Consider the following 25,253-nt stretch of genomic DNA (forward strand, 5'->3'; position numbering starts at 1 on the left):
GAAAACACAACGCATGCGGATAATTGCAGAAGAATCGCTGCGGACACAACTGCAAATGTGAAACCGGCCTAACTCAGGATCAGTAATGTAATCTTTGTACACAGTGACTGCACCACATGACTAGTGAGTGCAGCTCTGGGATATAATACAGGAGGTGACTCAGGATCGGTAATGTAATGTATGTACACAGTGACTGCACCAGTAGAATAGTGAGTGCAGCTCTGGAGTATAATACAGGATGTAACATAGGATCAGTAATGTAATGTATGTACACAGTGACTGCACCAGCAGAATAGTGAGTGCAGCTCTGGAGTATAATACAGGATGTAACGCAGGATCAGTAATGTAATGTATGTACACAGTGACTGCACCAGCAGAATAGGGAGTGCAGCTCTGGAATATAATACAGGAGGTAAGTCAGGATCAGTACAGGATCAGTAACGTAATGTATGCACATAGTGACTGCACCACATGACTAGTGAGTGCAGCTCTGGGATATAATACATGAGGTAACTCAGGATCAGTACAGGATCAGTAATGTAATGTATGTACACAGTGACTGCACCAGCAGAATAGTGAGTGCAGCTCTGGGATATAATACATGAGGTAACTCAGGATCAGTACAGGATCAGTAATGTAATGTATGTACACAGTGACTGCACCAGCAGAATAGTGAGTGCAGCTCTGGGGTATAATACAGGAGGTAACTCAGGATCAGTAATGTAATGTATGTACACAGTGACTGCACCAGCAGAATAGTGAGTGCAGCTCTGGGGTATAATACAGGATGTAACTCAGGATCAGTAATGTATGTACACAGTGACTGCACCAGCAGAATAGTGAGTGCAGCTCTGGGGAAAATACAGGATGCAACTCAGGATCAGTAATGTAATGTATGTACACAGTGACTGCACCAGCAGAATAGTGAGTGCAGCTCTGGAGTATATACAATAACCAATGAACGATTTCCTTGCAGTCGACAGACTATCACAATAAAGTGATTGAGAATTATGGACACGGATAGTAAAATGTGCAGTGTTTTGCACAAATAGTTTCTCTTGGTTTTCTACTAGGCACATTTCTACATAAATTGAAGGAAGATCTTCCTCTCATCTGGCTAGGAAAGGGTTATTTGTCTTGCACTGTATGTAATAGCTGGAAGAGAATATGGGACAATGTTTTTAAGTGAAATAGTCTGAAGGTCGACAGTCCCTGCCTGGGTGTATTCAGAATATCACATCTGGAAATGATAATGGAGGCACAATAATGGTAAAGACATGCAGCTCTGATGACAGAGATCAGCGGCTAATAGAAAACAACAATGTCTAAAGTCCAGGAATCTGCGCAACATATGACAGTGGGATTCATCTCAGGGCCACAGTCACCAATGATTCTATTCCCATCACTGAAAGAAAACAAATCCTGCTCCTCTAAAATACTCCTCCATTATTACAAGGCCAAGTGCACATGGCAGGGCCATCTGGTCAGAAGAGTTTGGTGGCCAAATGGAGCCCGACAGCTCCGCACTATAGAGTGATAGGCAAAACGTGTCCTGCTCTGCGGTGCCATCGTATGGAACTGAATGTAGCAGAAAAGCTCCACTAAAGGCAGAGAAAATGTCCGCAATATAGCGGGAACACGTCAGGGTCAGTGCGCGATAAGTAATGTACTGTATGTACACAGTGACTCTACCAGCAGAATAGTGAGTGCAGCTCTGGAGTATAATACAGGATGTAACTCAGGATCAGTAATGTATGTACACAGTGACTGCACCAGCTGAATAGTGAGTGCAGCTCTGGAGTATAATACAGGATGTAACTCAGGATCAGTAATGTAATGTATGTACACAGTGACTGCACCAGCAGAATAGTGAGTGCAGCTCTGGGATATAATGCAGGATGTAACTCAGCAGTAACTCAGCATCAATAATGTAATGTATGTACACAGTGACTGCACCAGCAGAATAAGGAGTTCAGCTCTGGAGTATAATACAGGATGTAACTCAGGATCAGTAATGTCATGTATGTACACAGTGACTCCACCAGCAGAATAGTGAGTGCAGCGCTGAAATATAATACAGTATGTAACTCAGGATCAGTAAAGAATCAGTAATGTAATGCATGTACACAGTGACTGCACCAGCAGAATAGTGAGGGCAGCTCTAGGGTATAATACAGGATGTAACTCAGGATCAGTAAAGAATCAGTAATGTAATGTATGTACACAGTGACTGCACCAGCAGAATAGTGAGTGCAGCTCTGGAGTATAATACAGGATGTAACTCAGGATCAGTAATGTAATGTATGTACACAGTGACTGCACCAGCAGAATAGTGAGTGCAGCTCTGGAGTATAATACAGGATGTAACTCAGGATCAGTAATGTAATGTATGTACATAGTGACTGCACCAGCAGAATAGTGAGTGCAGCTCTGGAGTATAATACCGGAGGTAACTCAGGATCAGTAATGTAATGTAATGTATGTACACAGTGACTGCACCAGCAGAATAGTGAGTGCAGCTCTGGGGTATAATACAGGATGTAACTCAGGATCAGTGATGTAATGTATGTACACAGTGACTGCACCAGCAGAATTGTGAATGCAGCTCTGGAGTATAATACAGGATGTAACTCAGGATCAGTAATGTAATGTCTGTACAGAGTGACTGCACCAGCAGAATAGTGAGTGCAGCTCTGGGGTATAATACAGGATGTATAAACTGTAGCGGTTCAATGGTGAACACTTGCTCTGACTAGTCAGTAAGACGCTCTGATTACCTCTGGACACTTTGTTGAGCCTCTGATATTGCAGGGTCTGGAGTTTCCGGTAACTTTTCTTCTTCTTCTTCAGTTTCTATCACGCTCGCGTTGTCTATGTGATGGCTGCGGTCTCCATCCTGTGTGGCGATATCAGTCTTCTCACCATCGCTGTCTTCATCGTCCTCGGAGTAGCTGGAATCCTCACTGGATGTTGTTTCATAACTGTGGACACAAGATTAGATTACACACCTGCGGGGAGTTCGGCGTCGCACATTTTACTTTTTAAAATCCAGGCAGCGTTCTATAAATTGTAAAATTAAAGGTATAATTCAGGATTTGACAATCGCGTCCACCTCCTTCCAGAAACAGTGACTCTCCTGGCTGTGGGCTGTGCATGGTCTTGTCACTCAGCCTTATTAAAAAGCATGGGGAGCAGATGCAATACCACAAATGACCTGTGGACAGGAGTGGCGCTGTTTGTTAAAAGAAAGGTGCCATAATAATGAGGATCCTAATTCTATCTAGATCACGACTTCATGCCTTTACTGCTCTTACTGCCTGGATCTTGATAATTACAGTATATTTGCATTTTCTGACATATTGGTATTGTGTGCTTCCTCTGTGATGCTTACCCACCATTGACCCCAACAAACTGGAGATTCTTCTTAGCTCGAGTCTCTCCGGACGAGCGGCCGCTGCTGTTTTTCTTCTTCATTATGGACTTGAGACTTCTGGGAGACACTGTACATGGAAAGCCAGAAATGAATTGGTATCGGGCAGTCGCTGTGGAGGAGGAGGACACGTACCAGACATGACAGATGGTTGGCGCAATGTTTCAGACACCTTCATAGCTATTAATCAAGGTGACTAATAGCAAAACATTACATGGTCAACACTTCAATGCAGAAATAACAATATATAATAATGTTTCACATGTTCATCCCACTGTCTACAGGTCACAGCCCTTCCCGGCTTTTCCGCACTCCCTTCTCGCCCATGTTCGCGCCCCTTGCCTCTTGGTTTTGGTGCCAGGCTCAGTCTCATGATGGAGCACCAGGAACCCTTGAGAAGTGCTGTTTTGCTGGAGATTTTGGACTCCTCGGTGGCCCCTTTGGGATACGTCATCTCCCCGAGAGTTTGGAAGGTTCCCCCATTTCCAGGACAATTGTCAAGTACGAGTTACACCAGGATCATACGATCCTAACTAAGCTGTTGGGTAGGAGTGTCTGTCAGCATGGCGTCGACAGAGTCCTACAGTGAACAGGCAGAATATATTTTAGTTCTTTTTATTTGTTCTAAACCCCCAAACACAAAAGTATCTTTTTATAACAAAGGTAACCTTACAAGAGTATATGGAAAAGAGAAACATAACATGATGGCAATCTACAGATTAACATGTCCAGCCAGCAGAATTTTGAATGCAGCTCTTGATGTAGCTGAGGTATGATTTTATGTGAAGAAGAACATTATACTACAATATATCTCCTTACTTTATCAAATCAAGCCAGACATATCACTGCCAGCAAGAATCACCAAGCTATGACTTGCCACCTGTGGACACATTATACGAAGAGACAAATCACCGGAGAAGGACATCATGGTGGGAAGAATAGAAGGAACAAGGCGAAGAGGAAGACCAGCAACCCGATGGCTTGATACAATCAAGATAATGGTGGAGAAGACCTTGGTGAACCTATCTAGGCTGCACAAGATCCATCTTCCTACAGATCCATGAATTCTCCATGGCTCGAGATCGAGCTGAAGGTTGTTAAAAAAAAATCCTTGTTTTTTTAAAGTGATGACTCTTGAGTAGGATATGCCTTCATTTTAGGATTGTGGGTGTCCGAGCTCTTGGACTGCTACTAGTCCGGATAATGGAGTGGACACAGAAAAGGACGAAGTTACAAGGGGACGTAGCTCTAAAACGGAGCTGCAACTCCTACAAGGTCAGCATCGGTGATGTGTCCAGCTGATATTAAAGTAATTCCATAACCTAGTGATATACCAGGTCTTTACAAATCGAGAGTACCCCTTTAAGAGGATTCTGGTCCCCCGATAAGAAGAAAACTCACTGAGTAATTGTGGTGTCCGGTGTGCTTGACCACTACAATCCAATGGTCACACGTGTACAGTCTTTAGCTCCCCAAGGAGCATGCATAGTAAATATCTAGGTATGTGGAGGATAAATGAGGGATTGTGGATGGACGCACACTAATATATTCACTGCCGGCGGGGAGCCTCCAAGGACCAATGCCTTCTGGACCAGATGAAATATTAATGGACCTGGTGGACAAAGCATGGATTATCCGTCCTGACACCATGATTGTATTTTTCTTTAAAACTTTCTTCTGAGGTCAAAACAATAAACAAATCTCCGCAGATCAGACAGAAAGAATAGTTCTCCGAGCAGCAGCCGGGATAATGAAAATCACAAAGGAGCCCAACGAGCTCAAAAGGATCCAATGGGCGCTGGCGTTATCTGAAGTATGACGGATCCTGCAAAGCGTGTGGCCTCCAGGAGCAGAGCATGCCCCAAAAGATAGCCACGGATCGTCATTCAGGTCCTGCACTATAGGTATAGCATCATGTCGTAGCTTTTACTGGAGTGTTCCTTTAATAAATCTGTCATGGCGGCATGTTCCCTTTAAACAGGATGTTTTATCATCAGTCTCAGCCATAAAAGGCGAATTCTGCCTATAAAATGTTCATTTTGGATTTTCGCAGCAGGGGGTCGGCAGAATACACTGAACAGAAAACTAGAGCTCTAAAAATGATTAACTGCGTCCTTTGGACAATAGTCGAAGAGAAAAAAAAAACTTGGAGCCATGATAAAGATTCAAGGATAAACCCGGCTGAAGTCATATTGATGAAATAGAAAACATGCGTTCAGCGATCGTATCAACTGTATGTTATAAGATTTCGTTGCCATGATAATGCAAAAAAACACGACCGCTAAACAAAGGATGTAAGATCCGAGCAAGAAGAAAAAGGTCCCAAAGCAACTCAAAATATGCAAACAGTAAGGAGTCTGCAGACAATACAGTAACATGATAATAAACCATCTAATATATAAAGCTGAATGTATGTGTGGGTGTATGTCCGGGATTGGCATCTGCACCGTCGCAGCTACAGCCACAAAATTTTGCACAGTCACACGTCTGGACCCTAAGAGCGTCATAGGCTATGTTGTGAGGCGAAATTTTAACCCCGCGCTTTCCAATTCACCAAACAATTTTGCCCCTATCTACATAATAGGGAAAAAGTGAAAGGAAAAGTGTTGGAGGCAAATTGACAGCTGCCAGATGTGAACAAGGGGGACTTAAAGAGTGAGAGCGATGGCGCCAAAGAGTATATACCGATCAGTTGCTAAGGTGGGGCCCCGACATGGGATACTCACCACACACACAAAATGTGCCACATGCTTGAACACATATACCACCCTCAGCACACATTTCACCACACATACATCAACCTCGCCACATAAAAGTCGAAACACAAAAGTCGCCGCTCAAAACTTGCCACATGCAAAACTAGGCTCAAGCAAAACTCGCTACACGTGCAAAACTCACCTCATGGAAAACTCGCCACACGCGGAAACATTGCCACATGCACAAAAGTTGCAACACATGCAAAAGTTGCCTCACACAACTTGCACATACTCAAAACGCACCACACATAAAACTTGCCATGCGCAAAACTTGCTGCACACAACTTGCTACACTAACATGACACATGCAACTTGACACACAAAAAGTCGCTACATGCATATCGCTACATGCAGCTCAACACACACAACTTGACACATAAAACTCGCCCTAAAACACACACAAGTCTGGTATTATCCTTCAAAAATAAAAATCTGATTAATGAGCAGACAAACTACAAGAGCAACAAATGTACCATATAGGAAATACGGCAGCTGTCAGTCACATAACCTGTCTATTATGTGTATGTGTGAGCTAATATATACTGCCAGGGGGGAGGGCTTCCTGTTGGCTGGGGATTTATCAGGCTGCCAATTTAACTTACAAATACTGAGGTAAAAATACTGAGCAAATAACGTGTGAATGCGGTCTAATACAGGAGATGACATACAGATATATACTACGTACAGGAGAGATGACACACAGGTATATACTATATACAGGAGAGATGACACACAGGTATATACTATATACAGGAGAGATGACACAGGTATATACTATATACAGGAGGAGATGACACACAGGTATATACTATATACAGAAGGAGATGACACAGGTATATACTATATACAGGAGGAGATGACACAGGTATATACTATATACAGGAGGAGATGACACAGGTATATACTATATACAGGAGGAGATGACACACAGGTATATACTATATACAGGAGAGATGACACAGGTATATACTATATACAGGAGGAGATGACACACAGGTATATACTATATACAGGAGGAGATGACAACCTGGTATATACTATATACAGGAGGAGATGACATACAGGTATATACTATATACAGGAGGATGACAACCTGGTATATACTATATACAGGGGAGATGACATACAGGTACATACTATATACAGGGTTGATGACACACAGGTATATACTATATACAGGAGGAGAGACATACAGGTATATACTATATACAGGAGATGACACACGTATATACTATATACAGGAGCAGATGATACACAGGTATATACTATATACAGGAGGAGATGGCTTACAGGTCCATACTATATACAGGAGGAGATGACACACGTATATACTATATACAGGAGGAGATGACATACAGGTGTATACTATATAAAAGAGGAGATGACACATAGGTATATAGAGGAGGAGATGACATACAGCAGGTATATACTATATACAGGGGAGATGACATACAGGTATATACTATATACAGGAGATGACATACAGGTATATACTATATATAGGAGGAGAGGACATATAGGTATATAGTATATACAGAAGAGATGACATACAGGTATATACTTTATACAGGTGGAGATGACACATGGGTATATACAATATACAGGAGGAGATGACATACAGCAGGTATATACTATTTACAGGGGAGATGACATACAGGTATATACTATATACAAGAGAAGACATACAGGTGTATAATATATATAAGGGAGATGACAAACATGTATATACTGAGGTGAAAATGAGGGGTGTGAGGTGAAAATGAAAAGGTGTGAGTGCAAAATGAGAGGAATGGGGGAAAATAGTGGAGTGATCAGAAAATGACAGATGTGAGGTCGAAATGACAAGTGTTAAGGGGGAATGAGTGGAGTGAGGGGGAAAATGAGAAGTGTAAGGGAGAAAATGAAAGGCATGATGGGAAAATTAAAGACATGAGGTGCTATAATAACCACAGATATTTACTGAGCTTAGGCAACGCCGGGCTCTTCAGCTAGTTGTAAATATGGATCATGTTACTTCTGTTGGTTCCAGCACAAGAAAGCGCAATATCTGCACAGAAATGACATATTCCAGCACTTTCCCTTACAACTATCCTTAGTCTCCCCCTTTCTGTCTTCTTTCCAACCTTTCTTCCCTCCTTCTCGATTTCTTCAGTCCTCCTTTCTCTGTTCCTTCCATCTCTCAATTGTCTTTCCCTTCCCCACTCATTCTTTTCCTTTCTCCCTTTTCGTTCTGTTTCTTCCATCACTGTTTCTTTTTCTCCCTGCTTTGCTTCTCCCTTTCCTTGTTCTTGCGTTCCCTTCCTTATTTCTTTATCTCTTACTTCTTTATCTTCCCTTTTACCTTTCTCCTTTTCTCTTTTATTCCTATATTTTTCTTTCTTTCTCTTCTTCAATTATTTATTTCCTTCTCTCTGCCTTCTTAACGCCCTTATTGTTTTTTTCCTTTCCCTCTCTCTCTTCTTCCTTTCAATCATCCTCCCTCTCTCACGTGTTTTCTTCCCCTCTGCCTTCCATCATCCTTTCCCTGTTCTTTCCTTCCTTCCCTAATTTCTTTGTTGTCTTTCTCCCCTCATTCCTTTCTCTTCCTCATGGCTTCCTTCCCTCATTTCTTTGTTGTTTTTTCCCTCCTTTCTCCTCTTCCTCTTTCTTTCCTTTCCCCATCTCTTTGGGTTTTTTTCTCCCCTCCCTTCTTTCCCCTCTTCCTCTCTCCTTCCTTCCCTCATTTATTTGTCTTTCTCCCCTCCCTCCTTTCTCCTCTTCTTCCTCTTTGCTTCCTTCCCTCGTTTGTTTTTCTTCCCTCCCTACTTTCTGCTCTTCCTCTCTCCTTCCTTCTCTCATTTCTTTATCTTTCTCCCCTCCTTCCTTTCTCATCTTCCTCTTTGCTTCCTTCCCTCATTTCTTTATCTTCTGCCCTCCCTCCTTTCTCCTTCCTCCTCTCATTTCTTTGTCTTTCTCCTCTCCTTCCATTCTCCTCTTTTTTGTTGTACATCATTCATTTGTTCTTCTCTTCTTCCCCGCTCTCTTCCATTCCCCCAAAATAAATTTTTTTTGTAAGCCTTCTTTCTTGCCTTTTCTTATCACCATTCCTATTTTGAAGCATAATGGCAGATAGTGGAACACATGAATCAGTAATGTATCGGAGTATGAAAACTTAGTAACAGATCTTATTAAAGGAAAGGGGCAGCTTGTTCATCTTGGGATCAGCCTTTACTCACCTTTCCCTGTTTGTAGACTCTTTGTCAAAATTCCTAAACTTCAAAATTTTGTCAAAAGTAAACCAGTAAGAGTCGACGCATGAGGAAGAGGGCGGTGGAGAAAAAGGAAGCGACAGGGGCCTCTCTTTTTGTCTGTAGAACTACACTCTACCATTATTTTTTAGTCAATTTCATTTTGACCTACAAAGCCCTCACAAATCTGCACAATTGGGAGACTCTGTAGCGTCTGGTACAGTGCCAAGCATCTGGTGCAATGCTAATGCGGTGCCATCCCCCCCTCCCCCCCCAAAAAAAAGAGATCTATGTCTTTCCCAGGTAATTATAGACCAGTGAACCAACATCAATTGCAGCAAAAATGTTTGAGGGGCTTGTGAGGGATTATATATAGAAGCAAGCAATGGAAAATAACCTTATATGTGATAGCGACACGGTTTTATCAAGGACTGAAGTTATCAGACCAACCTGATTACTTTTATGAGGAATCGAGAAGAATCTTGAACAGAAGGTTGGATATGGATGTAAAGTTTGCGAATTTTGACACTTTCCCATGTAATAGGTAAATTAAGGTTTTTAGACTCAGAAAGTAAGGTTTGTAATTGGATTGGAAACTGGCTCAAACATTGCTCCCAGAAAGTTGTGGTAATAGATGGCTACTCTGAATGGTCACTGGTTATAACTGGTGACCCCCAGAATCAGTGCTGGATCCACTGTTCTTCATGGAGTGTTCAGGCATCCACTTGGCAGATGAGGCTCAATGTAGATACATGTAAAGTTATGCATCTGGGCGGTAAAAATATGAGGGGATCATATGTTCTACAGGGAGCAAAACTAGGAGAGTGACTTGTAGAGAAGGATCTGAGTGTACACGTGGATTACAGGCTAAATAACAGCATGCAAAGGTGATTAGCGACTTCTAAAGTCACATGACATTGTGGGACATGGAAGGAATATTAGCCCTTTACAAAGCTGGAGTGCGGCCTCATCTGTAATCTGGAGGTCAGTTGCCGGCACCAGTTCAAAGAAACGCAGTTCTGGAATCAAAAGCAACAAAACTGAGAACCGGCATCTGAAGTGTTATGATAAGGTAATTCAGTACCACAATGGACATAGAAGTCAGAGCACATACAGTGACCTGACAATACCCCAAAAACATAGAACGAGCTCTGAGACGTGGGAACTCTGCTGACCGCAATCCCTAATCCTCTCCAACCACACTAGAGGCAGCCGTGGATTGCGCCTAACGCTCCCTATGCAACTCGGCACAGCCTGAGAAACTAGCTAGCCTGAAGATAGAAAATAAGCCTACCTTGCCTCAGAGAAATACCCCAAAGGAAAAGGCAGCCCCCACATATAATGACTGTGAGTTAAGATGAAAAGACAAACGTAGAGATGAAATAGATTTAGCAAAGTGAGGCCCGACTTTCTGAACAGAGCGAGGATAGGAAAGGCAACTTTGCGGTCAACACAAAACCCTACAAAAACCACACAAAGGGGGCAAAAAGACCCTCCGTACCGAACTAACGGCACGGAGGTACACCCTCTGCGTCCCAGAGCTTCCAGCAAGCAAGAAAATAATATTAAGCAAGCTGGACAGAAAAAATAGCAAACAAAATAGCAAAAGCAGAACTTAGCTATGCAGAGCAGCAGGCCACAGGAACGATCCAGGAGGAAACAGGTCCAATACTAGAACATTGACTGGAGGCCAGGATCAAAGCACTAGGTGGAGTTAAATAGAGCAGCACCTAACGACATCACCACATCACCTGAGGAAGGAAACCCAGAAGCCGCAGCACCACTCTCCTCCACCAACGGAAGCCCACAGAGAGAACCAGCCGAAGCACCACCTGTGACCACAAGAGGGAGCTCTGCCACAGAATTCAGAACACTACCCCCCCCTTGAGGAGGGGTCGCCGAACCCTCACCAGAGCCCCCAGGACGACCAGGATGAGCCATATGAAAGGCACGAACAAGATCAGGATGGACATCAGAGGCAAAGACCCAGGAATTATCTTCCTGAGCATAACCCTTCCACTTAACCAGATACTGAAGTTTCCGTCTTGAAACACGAGAATCCAAAATCTTCTCCACAATATACTCCAACTCCCCCTCCACCAAAACCGGGGCAGGAGGATCAACAGATGGAACCATGGGTGCCACGTATCTCCGCAACAATGACCTATGGAATACGTTATGTATGGAAAAAGAATCTGGAAGGGTCAGACGAAAAGACACAGGATTAAGAACCTCAGAAATCCTATACGGACCAATGAAACGAGGTTTAAACGTAGGAGAGGAAACCTTCATAGAAATAGGACGAGAAGATAACCAAACCAAATCCCCAACACGAAGTCGGGGACCCACACAGCGTCTGCGATTAGCGAAACGTTGAGCCTTCTCCTGGGACAAGGCCAAATTGTCCACTACATGAGTCCAAATCTGCTGCAACCTGTCCACCACAGTATCCACACCAGGACAGTCCGAAGACTCAACCTGCCCTGAAGAGAAACGAGGATGGAACCCAGAGTTGCAGAAAAACGGCGAAACCAAGGTAGCCGAGCTGGCCCGATTATTAAGGGCGAACTCAGCCAAAGGCAAAAAGGACACCCAGTCATCCTGATCAGCAGAAACAAAGCATCTCAGATATGTTTCCAAGGTCTGATTGGTTCGTTCGGTCTGGCCATTAGTTTGAGGCTGGAAAGCCGAGGAAAAAGACAAGTCAATGCCCATCCTAGCACAAAAGGCTCGCCAAAACCTCGAAACAAACTGGGAACCTCTGTCAGAAACGATATTCTCTGGAATGCCATGTAAACGAACCACATGCTGGAAGAACAATGGCACCAAATCAGAGGAGGAAGGTAATTTAGACAAGGGTACCAAATGGACCATCTTAGAGAAGCGATCACAGACCACCCAAATGACTGACATCTTTTGAGAGACGGGAAGATCTGAAATAAAATCCATAGAGATATGTGTCCAAGGCCTCTTCGGGACCGGCAAGGGCAAAAGCAACCCACTGGCACGAGAACAGCAGGGCTTAGCCCGAGCACAAATCCCACAGGACTGCACAAAAGAACGCACATCCCGCGACAGAGATGGCCACCAAAAGGATCTAGCCACTAACTCTCTGGTACCAAAGATTCCAGGATGACCAGCCAACACCGAACAATGAACCTCAGAGATAACTTTATTCGTCCACCTATCAGGGACAAACAGTCTCTCCGCTGGGCAACGATCAGGTTTATTAGCCTGAAATTTTTGCAGCACCCGCCGCAAATCAGGGGAGATGGCAGACACAATTACTCCATCTTTGAGAATACCCGCCGGCTCAGATAAACCCGGAGAGTCGGGCACAAAACTCCTAGACAGAGCATCCGCCTTCACATTTTTAGAGCCCGGAAGGTACGAAATCACAAAGTCAAAACGGGCAAAAAATAGCGACCAACGAGCCTGTCTAGGATTCAACCGCTTGGCAGACTAGAGATAAGTCAAGTTCTTATGATCAGTCAAGACCACCACGCGATGCTTAGCTCCTTCAAGCCAATGACGCCACTCCTCGAATGCCCACTTCATGGCCAGTAACTCTCGATTGCCAACATCATAATTTCGCTCAGCAGGAGAAAACTTCCTGGAAAAGAAGGCGCATGGTTTCATCACCGAGCAATCAGAACTTCTCTGCGACAAAACAGCCCCTGCTCCAATCTCAGAAGCATCAACCTCGACCTGAAATGGAAGCGAAACATCTGGCTGACACAACACAGGGGCAGAAGAAAAACGACGCTTCAACTCTTGAAAAGCTTCCACAGCAGCAGAAGACCAATTCAACACATCAGCACCCTTCTTGGTCAAATCGGACAATGGTTTAGCAATACTAGAAAAATTGCAGATGAAGCGATGATAAAAATTAGCAAATCCATCAACAGCAGAGAAGAAGAAAATATGCGGCACTCACCCCAGGATAACTGTGAAGATTGTGGTCTTTATTGGAGAAAAATGCAAGTTACATCCATCAGGACATCAGGTATATATACGAGTGTGCGGTATAGGAGCTCGGACGACGGCCGTTTCGCACACACAGGTGCTTCGACGGGTCCGGACCCGTCGAAGCACCTGTGTGTGCGAAACGGCCGTCTCCCTAAGCTAGAAGATCGTTGGGTACAGCCGGGACCAGCTGCTTGGAAAGAATCACCAAACCAGGGATTCAAGCTTGAGGAGGCTAATTTGCATATTCCAGGTGCCTTCTGGGAAAAGCGAAGAGTCTCCCTAAGCTAGAAGATCGTTGGGTACAGCCGGGACCAGCTGCTTGGAAAGAATCACCAAACCAGGGATTCAAGCTTGAGGAGGCTAATTTGCATATTCCAGGTGCCTTCTGGGAAAAGCGAAGAGTCTCCCTAAGCTAGAAGATCGTTGGGTACAGCCGGGACCAGCTGCTTGGAAAGAATCACCAAACCAGGGATTCAAGCTTGAGGAGGCTAATTTGCATATTCCAGGTGCCTTCTGGGAAAAGCGAAGAGTCTCCCTAAGCTAGAAGATCGTTGGGTACAGCCGGGACCAGCTGCTTGGAAAGAATCACCAAACCAGGGATTCAAGCTTGAGGAGGCTAATTTGCATATTCCAGGTGCCTTCTGGGAAAAGCGAAGAGTCTCCCTAAGCTAGAAGATCGTTGGGTACAGCCGGGACCAGCTGCTTGGAAAGAATCACCAAACCAGGGATTCAAGCTTGAGGAGGCTAATTTGCATATTCCAGGTGCCTTCTGGGAAAAGCGAAGAGTGTCCCTAAGCTAGAAGATCGTTGGGTACAGCCGGGACCAGCTGCTTGGAAAGAATCACCAAACCAGGGATTCAAGCTTGAGGAGGCTAATTTGCATATTCCAGGTGCCTTCTGGGAAAAGCGAAGAGTCTCCCTAAGCTAGAAGATCGTTGGGTACAGCCGGGACCAGCTGCTTGGAAAGAATCACCAAACCAGGGATTCAAGCTTGAGGAGGCTAATTTGCATATTCCAGGTGCCTTCTGGGAAAAGCGAAGAGTCTCCCTAAGCTAGAAGATCGTTGGGTACAGCCGGGACCAGCTGCTTGGAAAGAATCACCAAACCAGGGATTCAAGCTTGAGGAGGCTAATTTGCATATTCCAGGTGCCTTCTGGGAAAAGCGAAGAGTCTCCCTAAGCTAGAAGATCGTTGGGTACAGCCGGGACCAGCTGATTGGAAAGAATCACCAAACCAGGGATTCAAGCTTGAGGAGGCTAATTTGCATATTCCAGGTGCCTTCTGGGAAAAGCGAAGAGTCTCCCTAAGCTAGAAGATCGTTGGGTACAGCCGGGACCAGCTGCTTGGAAAGAATCACCAAACCAGGGATTCAAGCTTGAGGAGGCTAATTTGCATATTCCAGGTGCCTTCTGGGAAAAGCGAAGAGTCTCCCTAAGCTAGAAGATCGTTGGGTACAGCCGGGACCAGCTGCTTGGAAAGAATCACCAAACCAGGGATTCAAGCTTGAGGAGGCTAATTTGCATATTCCAGGTGCCTTCTGGGAAAAGCGAAGAGTCTCCCTAAGCTAGAAGATCGTTGGGTACAGCCGGGACCAGCTGCTTGGAAAGAATCACCAAACCAGGGATTCAAGCTTGAGGAGGCTAATTTGCATATTCCAGGTGCCTTCTGGGAAAAGCGAAGAGTCTCCCTAAGCTAGAAGATCGTTGGGTACAGCCGGGACCAGCTGATTGGAAAGAATCACCAAACCAGGGATTCAAGCTTGAGGAGGCTAATTTGCATATTCCAGGTGCCTTCTGGGAAAAGCGAAGAGTCTCCCTAAGCTAGAAGATCGTTGGGTACAGCCGGGACCAGCTGCTTGGAAAGAATCACCAAACCAGGGATTCAAGCTTGAGGAGGCTAATTTGCATATTCCAGGTGCCTTCTGGGAAAAGCGAAGAGTCTCCCTAAGCTAGAAGATCGTTGGGTACAGCCGGGACCAGCTGCTTGGAAAGAATCACCAAACCAGGGATTCAAGCTTGAGGAGGCTAATTTGCATATTCCAGGTGCCTTCTGGGAAAAGCGAAGAGTCTCCCTAAGCTAGAAGATCGTTGGGTACAGCCGGGACCAGCTGCTTGGAAAGAATCACCAAACCAGGGATTCAAGCTTGAGGAGGCTAATTTGCATATTCCAGGTGCCTTCTGGGAAAAGCGAAGAGTCTCCCTAAGCTAGAAGATCGTTGGGTACAGCCGGGACCAGCTGCTTGGAAAGAATCACCAAACCAGGGATTCAAGCTTGAGGAGGCTAATTTGCATATTCCAGGTGCCTTCTGGGAAAAGCGAAGAGTCTCCCTAAGCTAGAAGATCGTTGGGTACAGCCGGGACCAGCTGCTTGGAAAGAATCACCAAACCAGGGATTCAAGCTTGAGGAGGCTAATTTGCATATTCCAGGTGCCTTCTGGGAAAAGCGAAGAGTCTCCCTAAGCTAGAAGATCGTTGGGTACAGCCGGGACCAGCTGCTTGGAAAGAATCACCAAACCAGGGATTCAAGCTTGAGGAGGCTAATTTGCATATTCCAGGTGCCTTCTGGGAAAAGCGAAGAGTCTCCCTAAGCTAGAAGATCGTTGGGTACAGCCGGGACCAGCTGCTTGGAAAGAATCACCAAACCAGGGATTCAAGCTTGAGGAGGCTAATTTGCATATTCCAGGTGCCTTCTGGGAAAAGCGAAGAGTCTCCCTAAGCTAGAAGATCGTTGGGTACAGCCGGGACCAGCTGCTTGGAAAGAATCACCAAACCAGGGATTCAAGCTTGAGGAGGCTAATTTGCATATTCCAGGTGCCTTCTGGGAAAAGCGAAGAGTCTCCCTAAGCTAGAAGATCGTTGGGTACAGCCGGGACCAGCTGCTTGGAAAGAATCACCAAACCAGGGATTCAAGCTTGAGGAGGCTAATTTGCATATTCCAGGTGCCTTCTGGGAAAAGCGAAGAGTCTCCCTAAGCTAGAAGATCGTTGGGTACAGCCGGGACCAGCTGCTTGGAAAGAATCACCAAACCAGGGATTCAAGCTTGAGGAGGCTAATTTGCATATTCCAGGTGCCTTCTGGGAAAAGCGAAGAGTCTCCCTAAGCTAGAAGATCGTTGGGTACAGCCGGGACCAGCTGCTTGGAAAGAATCACCAAACCAGGGATTCAAGCTTGAGGAGGCTAATTTGCATATTCCAGGTGCCTTCTGGGAAAAGCGAAGAGTCTCCCTAAGCTAGAAGATCGTTGGGTACAGCCGGGACCAGCTGCTTGGAAAGAATCACCAAACCAGGGATTCAAGCTTGAGGAGGCTAATTTGCATATTCCAGGTGCCTTCTGGGAAAAGCGAAGAGTCTCCCTAAGCTAGAAGATCGTTGGGTACAGCCGGGACCAGCTGCTTGGAAAGAATCACCAAACCAGGGATTCAAGCTTGAGGAGGCTAATTTGCATATTCCAGGTGCCTTCTGGGAAAAGCGAAGAGTCTCCCTAAGCTAGAAGATCGTTGGGTACAGCCGGGACCAGCTGCTTGGAAAGAATCACCAAACCAGGGATTCAAGCTTGAGGAGGCTAATTTGCATATTCCAGGTGCCTTCTGGGAAAAGCGAAGAGTCTCCCTAAGCTAGAAGATCGTTGGGTACAGCCGGGACCAGCTGCTTGGAAAGAATCACCAAACCAGGGATTCAAGCTTGAGGAGGCTAATTTGCATATTCCAGGTGACTTCTGGGAAAAGCAAAGAGTCTCCCTAAGCTAGAAGATCGTTGGGTACAGCCGGGACCAGCTGCTTGGAAAGAATCACCAAACCGCGCGCCTGTAGGACATTATTGCAAGAGAGCTTGGCTGAGTAGATTACACAAGAAGGAAAACACACAGCAAGTCAGCAGGATCTAGGAGCAACATGGCAGATGTGACAACCTACATGGTGAGCTGCAGCATGTGCTACATGTTCACAGATCGACCAGAAGAAGAATTAAATTTCACCTGTCAGAAGTGTAGACTAGTGGCCCTTTTAGAAGAAAAGGTGCGGGGTCTGGAAGAAAGAATAGCAACTTTGAAACTCATCAAAGAGAATGAAGACTTTCTAGACAGAACAGAAGCATCTCTACTGGTCACAGAAGGTGAAAAAAGTGTCAGAGAACCTCCAAAAGCAGATGAGTGGAAGCATGTGACCAAAAGAAGCAAGAAGACCATGGAGAAATCACCAACCACACAACTGAAGAACCGATATCAAATCTTTGTAGAGGATGAAGATGGCACACCTAAGGATGAAGCAATACCAGCAAGCAAAAAAGAAAAGGGCACACAGCAACAAGTGACAGCAAAAAGTACAGCCAAGAAGCAACGAAGAGTGGTGGTGGTGGGAGACTCACTACTGAGAGGCACCGAAGCAGCCATCTGCAGACCGGACATAACTGCAAGAGAAGTATGCTGCCTTCCAGGTGCGATGATCAAGGATGTGACCGATAGGATACCAAAGCTCTTCAACTCCAAGGACGTCCACCCATTTCTTCTGATACATGTTGGCACCAATGACACGGCAAGGAAGGACCTACCGACAATCTGCAAAAACTTTGAAGAGTTGGGGAAGAAAGTAAAGGAACTGGATGCACAGGTAGTTTTTTCTTCTATCCTTCCAGTAGACGGGCATGGCACCAGGAGATGGAACAGGATCCTTGATGCAAACAACTGGCTAAGACGATGGTGCAGACAACAAGGATTCGGATTCCTGGACCACGGTGTGAATTACTTGTACGATGGACTCCTCGCCAGAGACGGACTACACCTCAACAAACCTGGGAAACACACATTCGCCAGAAGACTCGCTACACTCATCAGGAGGGCGTTAAACTAGAAGAAGAGGGGACGGGAAGAAAAACATTAGACTTGAACAAAGAAGATCCAGGAAAACATACTCAGAAGGGAGGTAAGAACATTTCTAAAACAATCCACAGCGAGGAGATTGGAACAAAACAAAATCTTCTAAACTGCATGCTCGCAAACGCCAGAAGCCTGACAAACAAGATGGAAGAACTAGAAGCAGAAATATCTACAGGTAACTTTGACATAGTGGGAATAACCGAGACATGGTTAGATGAAAGCTATGACTGGGCAGTTAACTTACAGGGTTACAGTCTGTTTAGAAAGGATCGTAAAAATCGGAGAGGAGGAGGGGTTTGTCTCTATGTAAAGTCTTGTCTAAAGTCCACTTTAAGGGAGGATATTAGCGAAGGAAATGAGGATGTCGAGTCCATATGGGTCGAAATTCATGGAGGGAAAAATGGTAACAAAATTCTCATTGGGGTCTGTTACAAACCCCCAAATATAACAGAAACCATGGAAAGTCTACTTCTAAAGCAGATAGATGAAGCTGCAACCCATAATGAGGTCCTGGTTATGGGGGACTTTAACTACCCGGATATTAACTGGGAAACAGAAACCTGTGAAACCCATAAAGGCAACAGGTTTCTGCTAGTAACCAAGAAAAATTATCTTTCACAATTGGTGCAGAATCCAACCAGAGGAGCAGCACTTTTAGACCTAATACTATCTAATAGGCCTGACAGAATAACAAATCTGCAGGTGGTCGGGCATCTAGGAAATAGCGACCACAATATTGTACAGTTTCACCTGTCTTTCACTAGGGGGACTTGTCAGGGAGTCACAAAAACACAACTTTAGGAAGGCAAAGTTTGACCAGCTTAGAGATGCCCTTAATCTGGTAGACTGGGACAATATCCTCAGAAATAAGAATACAGATAATAAATGGGAAATGTTTAAGAACATCCTAAATAGGCAGTGTAAGCGGTTTATACCTTGTGGGAATAAAAGGACTAGAAATAGGAAAAACCCAATGTGGCTAAACAAAGAAGTAAGACAGGCAATTAACAGTAAAAAGAAAGCATTTGCACTACTAAAGCAGGATGGCACCATTGAAGCTCTAAAAAACTATAGGGAGAAAAATACTTTAGTTTTTTAGATAATTAAAGCTGCCAAAAAGGAAACAGAGAAGCACATTGCTAAGGAGAGTAAAACTAATCCCAAACTGTTCTTCAACTATATCAATAGTAAAAGAATAAAAACTGAAAATGTAGGCCCCTTAAAAAATAGTGAGGAAAGAATGGTCGTAGATGACGAGGAAAAAGCTAACATATTAAACACCTTCTTCTCCACGGTATTCACGGTGGAAAATGAAATGCTAGGTGAAATCCCAAGAAACAATGAAAACCCTATATTAAGGGTCACCAATCTAACCCAAGAAGAGGTGCGAAACCGGCTAAATAAGATTAAAATAGATAAATCTCCGGGTCCGGATGGCATACACCCACGAGTACTAAGAGAACTAAGTAATGTAATAGATAAACCATTATTTCTTATTTTTAGGGACTCTATAGCGACAGGGTCTGTTCCGCAGGATTGGCGCATAGCAAATGTGGTGCCAATATTCAAAAAGGGCTCTAAAAGTGAACCTGGAAATTATAGGCCAGTAAGTCTAACCTCTATTGTTGGTAAAATATTTGAAGGGTTTCTGAGGGATGTTATTCTGGATTATCTCAATGAGAATAACTGTTTAACTCCATATCAGCATGGGTTTATGAGAAATCGCTCCTGTCAAACCAATCTAATCAGTTTTTATGAAGAGGTAAGCTATAGGCTGGACCACGGTGAGTCATTGGACGTGGTATATCTCGATTTTTCCAAAGCGTTTGATACCGTGCCGCACAAGAGGTTGGTACACAAAATGAGAATGCTTGGTCTGGGGGAAAATGTGTGTAAATGGGTTAGTAACTGGCTTAGTGATAGAAAGCAGAGGGTGGTTATAAATGGTAGTGTCTCTAACTGGGTCGCTGTGACCAGTGGGGTACCGCAGGGGTCAGTATTGGGACCTGTTCTCTTCAACATATTCATTAATGATCTGGTAGAAGGTTTACACAGTAAAATATCGATATTTGCAGATGATACAAAACTATGTAAAGCAGTTAATACAAGAGAAGATAGTATTCTGCTACAGATGGATCTGGATAAGTTGGAAACTTGGGCTGAAAGGTGGCAGATGAGGTTTAACAATGATAAATGTAAGGTTATACACATGGGAAGAAGGAATCAATGTCACCATTACACACTGAATGGGAAACCACTGGGTAAATCTGACAGGGAGAAGGACTTGGGGATCCTAGTTAATGATAAACTTACCTGGAGCAGCCAGTGCCAGGCAGCAGCTGCCAAGGCAAACAGGATCATGGGGTGCATTAAAAGAGGTCTGGATACACATGATGAGAGCATTATACTGCCTCTGTACAAATCCCTAGTTAGACCGCACATGGAGTACTGTGTCCAGTTTTGGGCACCGGTGCTAAGGAAGGATATAATGGAACTAGAGAGAGTACAAAGGAGGGCAACAAAATTAATAAAGGGGATGGGAGAACTACAATACCCAGATAGATTAGCGAAATTAGGATTATTTAGTCTAGAAAAAAGACGACTGAGGGGCGATCTAATAACCATGTATAAGTATATAAGGGGACAATACAAATATCTCGCTGAGGATCTGTTTATACCAAGGAAGGTGACGGGCACAAGGGGGCATTCTTTGCGTCTGGAGGAGAGAAGGTTTTTCCACCAACATAGAAGAGGATTCTTTACTGTTAGGGCAGTGAGAATCTGGAATTGCTTGCCTGAGGAGGTGGTGATGGCGAACTCAGTCGAGGGGTTCAAGAGAGGCCTGGATGTCTTCCTGGAGCAGAACAATATTGTATCATACAATTAGGTTCTGTAGAAGGACGTAGATCTGGGGATTTATTATGATGGAATATAGGCTGAACTGGATGGACAAATGTCTTTTTTCGGCCTTACTAACTATGTTACTATGTTACTATATTAGTACTTTTGGCCTCCAGTACTGTTATGATAAGGTAATTCAGTACCACAATGGACATAGAAGTCAGAGCACATACAGTGACCTGACAATAACCCAAAAACATAGAACGAGCTCTGAGACGTGGGAACTCTGCTGACCGCAATCCCTAATCCTCTCCAACCACACTAGAGGCAGCCGTGGATTGCGCCTAACGCTCCCTATGCAACTCGGCACAGCCTGAGAAACTAGCTAGCCTGAAGATAGAAAATAAGCCTACCTTGCCTCAGAGAAATACCCCAAAGGAAAAGGCAGCCCCCACATATAATGACTGTGAGTTAAGATGAAAAGACAAACGTAGAGATGAAATAGATTTAGCAAAGTGAGGCCCGACTTTCTGAACAGAGCGAGGATAGGAAAGGGAACTTTGCGGTCAACACAAAACCCTACAAAAACCACGCAAAGGGGGCAAAAAGACCCTCCGTACCAAACTAACGGCACGGAGGTACACCCTCTGCGTCCCAGAGCTTCCAGCAAGCAAGAAAACAATATTAAGCAAGCTGGACAGAAAAAATAGCAAACAAAATAGCAAAAGCAGAACTTAGCTATGCAGAGCAGCAGGCCACAGGAACGATCCAGGAGGAAACAGGTCCAATACTAGAACATTGACTGGAGGCCAGGATCAAAGCACTAGGTGGAGTTAAATAGAGCAGCACCTAACGACTTCACCACATCACCTGAGGAAGGAAACCTAGAAGCCGCAGCACCACTCTCCTCCACCAACGGAAGCCCACAGAGAGAACCAGCCGAAGCACCACCTGTGACCACAGGAGGGAGCTCTGCCACAGAATTCACAACACTGAAGGCCCCATCACATTGGCCAATATTGGGTGAACCTGCCAATATTGCTTCAGCCGACAGTCTAATGTGATGGGGACTGATGATGATAAGGGAGATAAGAACCTGGCATGTCTGATTTTGAAATGCTGATCCTTTTGTTCTCTGCACCACGCATTACAGTTGTACCTATACGCCATTTCTTTAGACTTTCCCATCCCCGGGGTAAACTTCATGGACTTCTAGTTTTCAAATCATGCTAACTATGTGACTATCTACATAAGCCCAGCAGCTTCACCGTCCCATTAAGTCTTATTCAAGAAGTGGATAGGACACTCATGATAAATTCCAACTGAGGTTCTTAAAAAAAAAAAAAATATATATATATATATATATATATATATATATATATATATAGTGATGGATAACTCAGTACAGATGATTGCGACTGAAAATTATTTACATGGGCGTACACATAAATGACCCACTGACAAATATAATAAATGGATCCACATTAGACTCCAGCAAAAAAGATGTGTAGGACCCTGGTGGAGCATCTACATCAGTACTCCATGTCCAGGGCAGTACAACTTTCCTTGGCCGACACTCAAATGATGGAAACCTTGTCCGTCTGCCGCAAAGTTCTTTTGATGAACCAGGGTCCTCAAACTCTTTTTCTTAACTCTAGTCCTCATGCTTTCCTTTCTTGCTTATTTTAAGCACACATACTTGGCTTATCTGCACGTCCATGATGAGGCCCCCAAGACGTATGACTGCAAGGCAGGAAATATTAAATAAACAGGCTCCCCTCGTCACGGTCACTGGCCTGTCAGGTAGAAATTATTACTGAGGAGATAAGCTAAACTGGAGATATTCAACTTGGGACAAAAATCAAAAACTAGGACTTTTTTTTGTTATTACTAGAAACAGCCAAGAAAGTCATCACCATATAATTTATGAATGCACATCAGTGAGATCTTTTCTTCGATGTTTCCAAATATTTAACATCAATTAAAGACAAAGAAAAATTGATCGGCCTCTTACTGACCTGCTTGTTGGCTCTCGGGCTTGAGATTCTCGGATGTTGTTTGAGTGGAGTAAATTGAGGACAACAAGTTGAGGGAATTGACCAGCTGGTTCTGAATGGAGCTGAGTTTGGATGCTGGTTGCTTTATGGCACTGGTCAGATCTGGATATCCATGTTCTAGACAAGTCCACTGTTCCTGTAGGAGATCCTGGATTCGTTTTACATATTGTCCGACAGAAGCGTCTGCAGGAGGCTGATGGACCGTGGGACAATGCCTAATATTTGCCGGTTCCTCGTAATTGCAGTCTGTTATATTATCACATGGTTGGGGTTGAAGGGTTGGTGGACCTTCATCAACATCAGCCTTTGTAACTTTTTCTGTTTCCTTTTTACTACATTCGACATCATCATCAACTAACATATTATCTTGGACTGTGGTGTCACCCTGCTGGTTGGACATGGTCACACTACAGTCAGTGTCATCTGGCAGTTGATCTAGATCTGCCGGTAGGACATTACATCCTACAGACCGTGTCTCAACTCCTATATTGGCATAGGTGTTTTTATCAATCCTTTCCCTTTTCTCCATTACTTGGTCTTCTTCGGTGTTGATCGAGTTATCCCTGTACTGTTTCATTTCTACGTCTCTTCTACTTTCCTCTGCACTTTCCAACATTTTGGTCAAATCTGTAATATACACGTCCTTGGCCTTCAATTCATTATTTTGCTTCTCTACCAATACCCTAAGATTGTGCACTTCCTTGGCCCGGTCGTCCAGTCGTTTGGTCAAATCTGTTACCTGCTGCTTGATGGTTGAGAATGGTGAGTCGCTCGGATTGTCATAACTGAGCTGTCCATTTACCTTTCCATTTCCACTGTCCTTGCTATCCAAAAAGTCTGACTCCTCTTGATCTTTCATGTTCTCTAAAAATTGAGAAAGTGATTTAAGCTGAGTGTTTAGTTTATTGTTTTTTCCTTCGAGGACATAAATCGTTTTTTGAAGTTCTGGAATGGTTTTTATCTGTTCTTCAAGTTCTTTGATCTTCTTGAACGCGGCCGCCAACTGGTCGTCAGACTGGAAACGTGAAGGACTTACGGGCTCTTCCGATGAGCTCAGTCTACTGCTGATGTTATGTGCAACCTTTAAATAATGGGTTTGATCAGAAGACATTGTGCTTTGTGGAAGGCTGGCTGGAAGACTAGACGCTCGAGCAAATTGTGGGCGATCTCTGCAGACACTAAAATCTTCAGGCGCCAAATCCTGGAAAGTGGCATCGCTCGTACTGTCCTTCCTCCGATAGTTTAACTCGTGAACATACCTCAAACGTAAAGAGGAGTCATTTCCTGAAAACACGTGAGAGTCTTTCATATCGGTTCTGTAGCTGTTTGGGCTCCAGGTTCTGCTTGAGGCGGCAGAGTAGGACTGTGACCCATTTTCTGGCACGCTAAAATTACGAGGCAGCGTACTAAACTTGGATTGCTTTGCTCGTCTGTGGATGTGGATCCTCTTGATTGTATTTCCTTTCTCGATATCGTGCACGTATTTCAGAAAGTCAAGGTCCAGGTGAAACCCATAAGGGGTCTCCACAGAATAGGAGACACGATTTTCTTTTAGTTCCTCCTTTGATGCTACATTTTCTCCTTGGGGAAAAAAAAAAAAGAAACAAGAAGCTTAATATTCTGAGACAGTCGTCTGTGGCTCAAACATTCATTAAAATAGCCTTAACCAACCTTCAGCCCGTTCAGCATTTAGTGTCTCATGCATTAGTGATGCCACCAGTCCCTGGTGAATCCCTGGGTTGAATATTGGTCTCATAAAACACAAGCTCAGAGCACAGATACGACACTTAACAGTGTGTTATTGGATAAGAAGAATCAATTTCCTATTATTGTCTGCCTGCTTCATAAGGGTGGAACGAGGGTGAAAGGAGCGGCTACTCCTGACATCTGGGGGCTGAACGTACCCCACTTATAATACATCTCCATTACCCAGAGCTCTTCACTTTCATCCAGGAATAATTGGGGCAGAAGAGAAGAAATACAAATCAAATTCCTGCAGCTGTTTTATCTATAAGTTATCATAATTCTGCTGGCTTCAGAGCTAAAATCATCCATGCATGCTCAGTGTCTACATAGAACTTGGTGAGTAACATTCTGTATTTACA

The 25,253-nt window shown here is 44.2% G+C and overlaps 1 protein-coding gene across 4 annotated transcripts in view; it reads right to left on the reverse strand.

Moving 5' to 3' along the window:
• Positions 1-25,253, reverse strand: part of KANK4 (KN motif and ankyrin repeat domains 4) — a 102,330-nt gene that overhangs the window by 35,676 nt on the left and 41,401 nt on the right. For all 4 annotated transcript variants that reach the window (XM_069738171.1, XM_069738172.1, XM_069738169.1 and 1 more), the window contains 3 exons: positions 23,110-24,729; positions 3,392-3,500; positions 2,778-2,981 (listed from right to left, as the gene is read on the reverse strand). In XM_069738171.1, coding sequence (XP_069594272.1) covers positions 2,778-2,981; positions 3,392-3,500; positions 23,110-24,729 — 1,933 coding nt within the window. The remainder of the gene's footprint in view (positions 1-2,777; positions 2,982-3,391; positions 3,501-23,109; positions 24,730-25,253) is intronic.

This window comes from Ranitomeya imitator, chromosome 8, assembly GCF_032444005.1.
Source record: "Ranitomeya imitator isolate aRanImi1 chromosome 8, aRanImi1.pri, whole genome shotgun sequence".
In the NCBI taxonomy this organism is placed as follows: domain Eukaryota; kingdom Metazoa; phylum Chordata; class Amphibia; order Anura; family Dendrobatidae; genus Ranitomeya; species Ranitomeya imitator.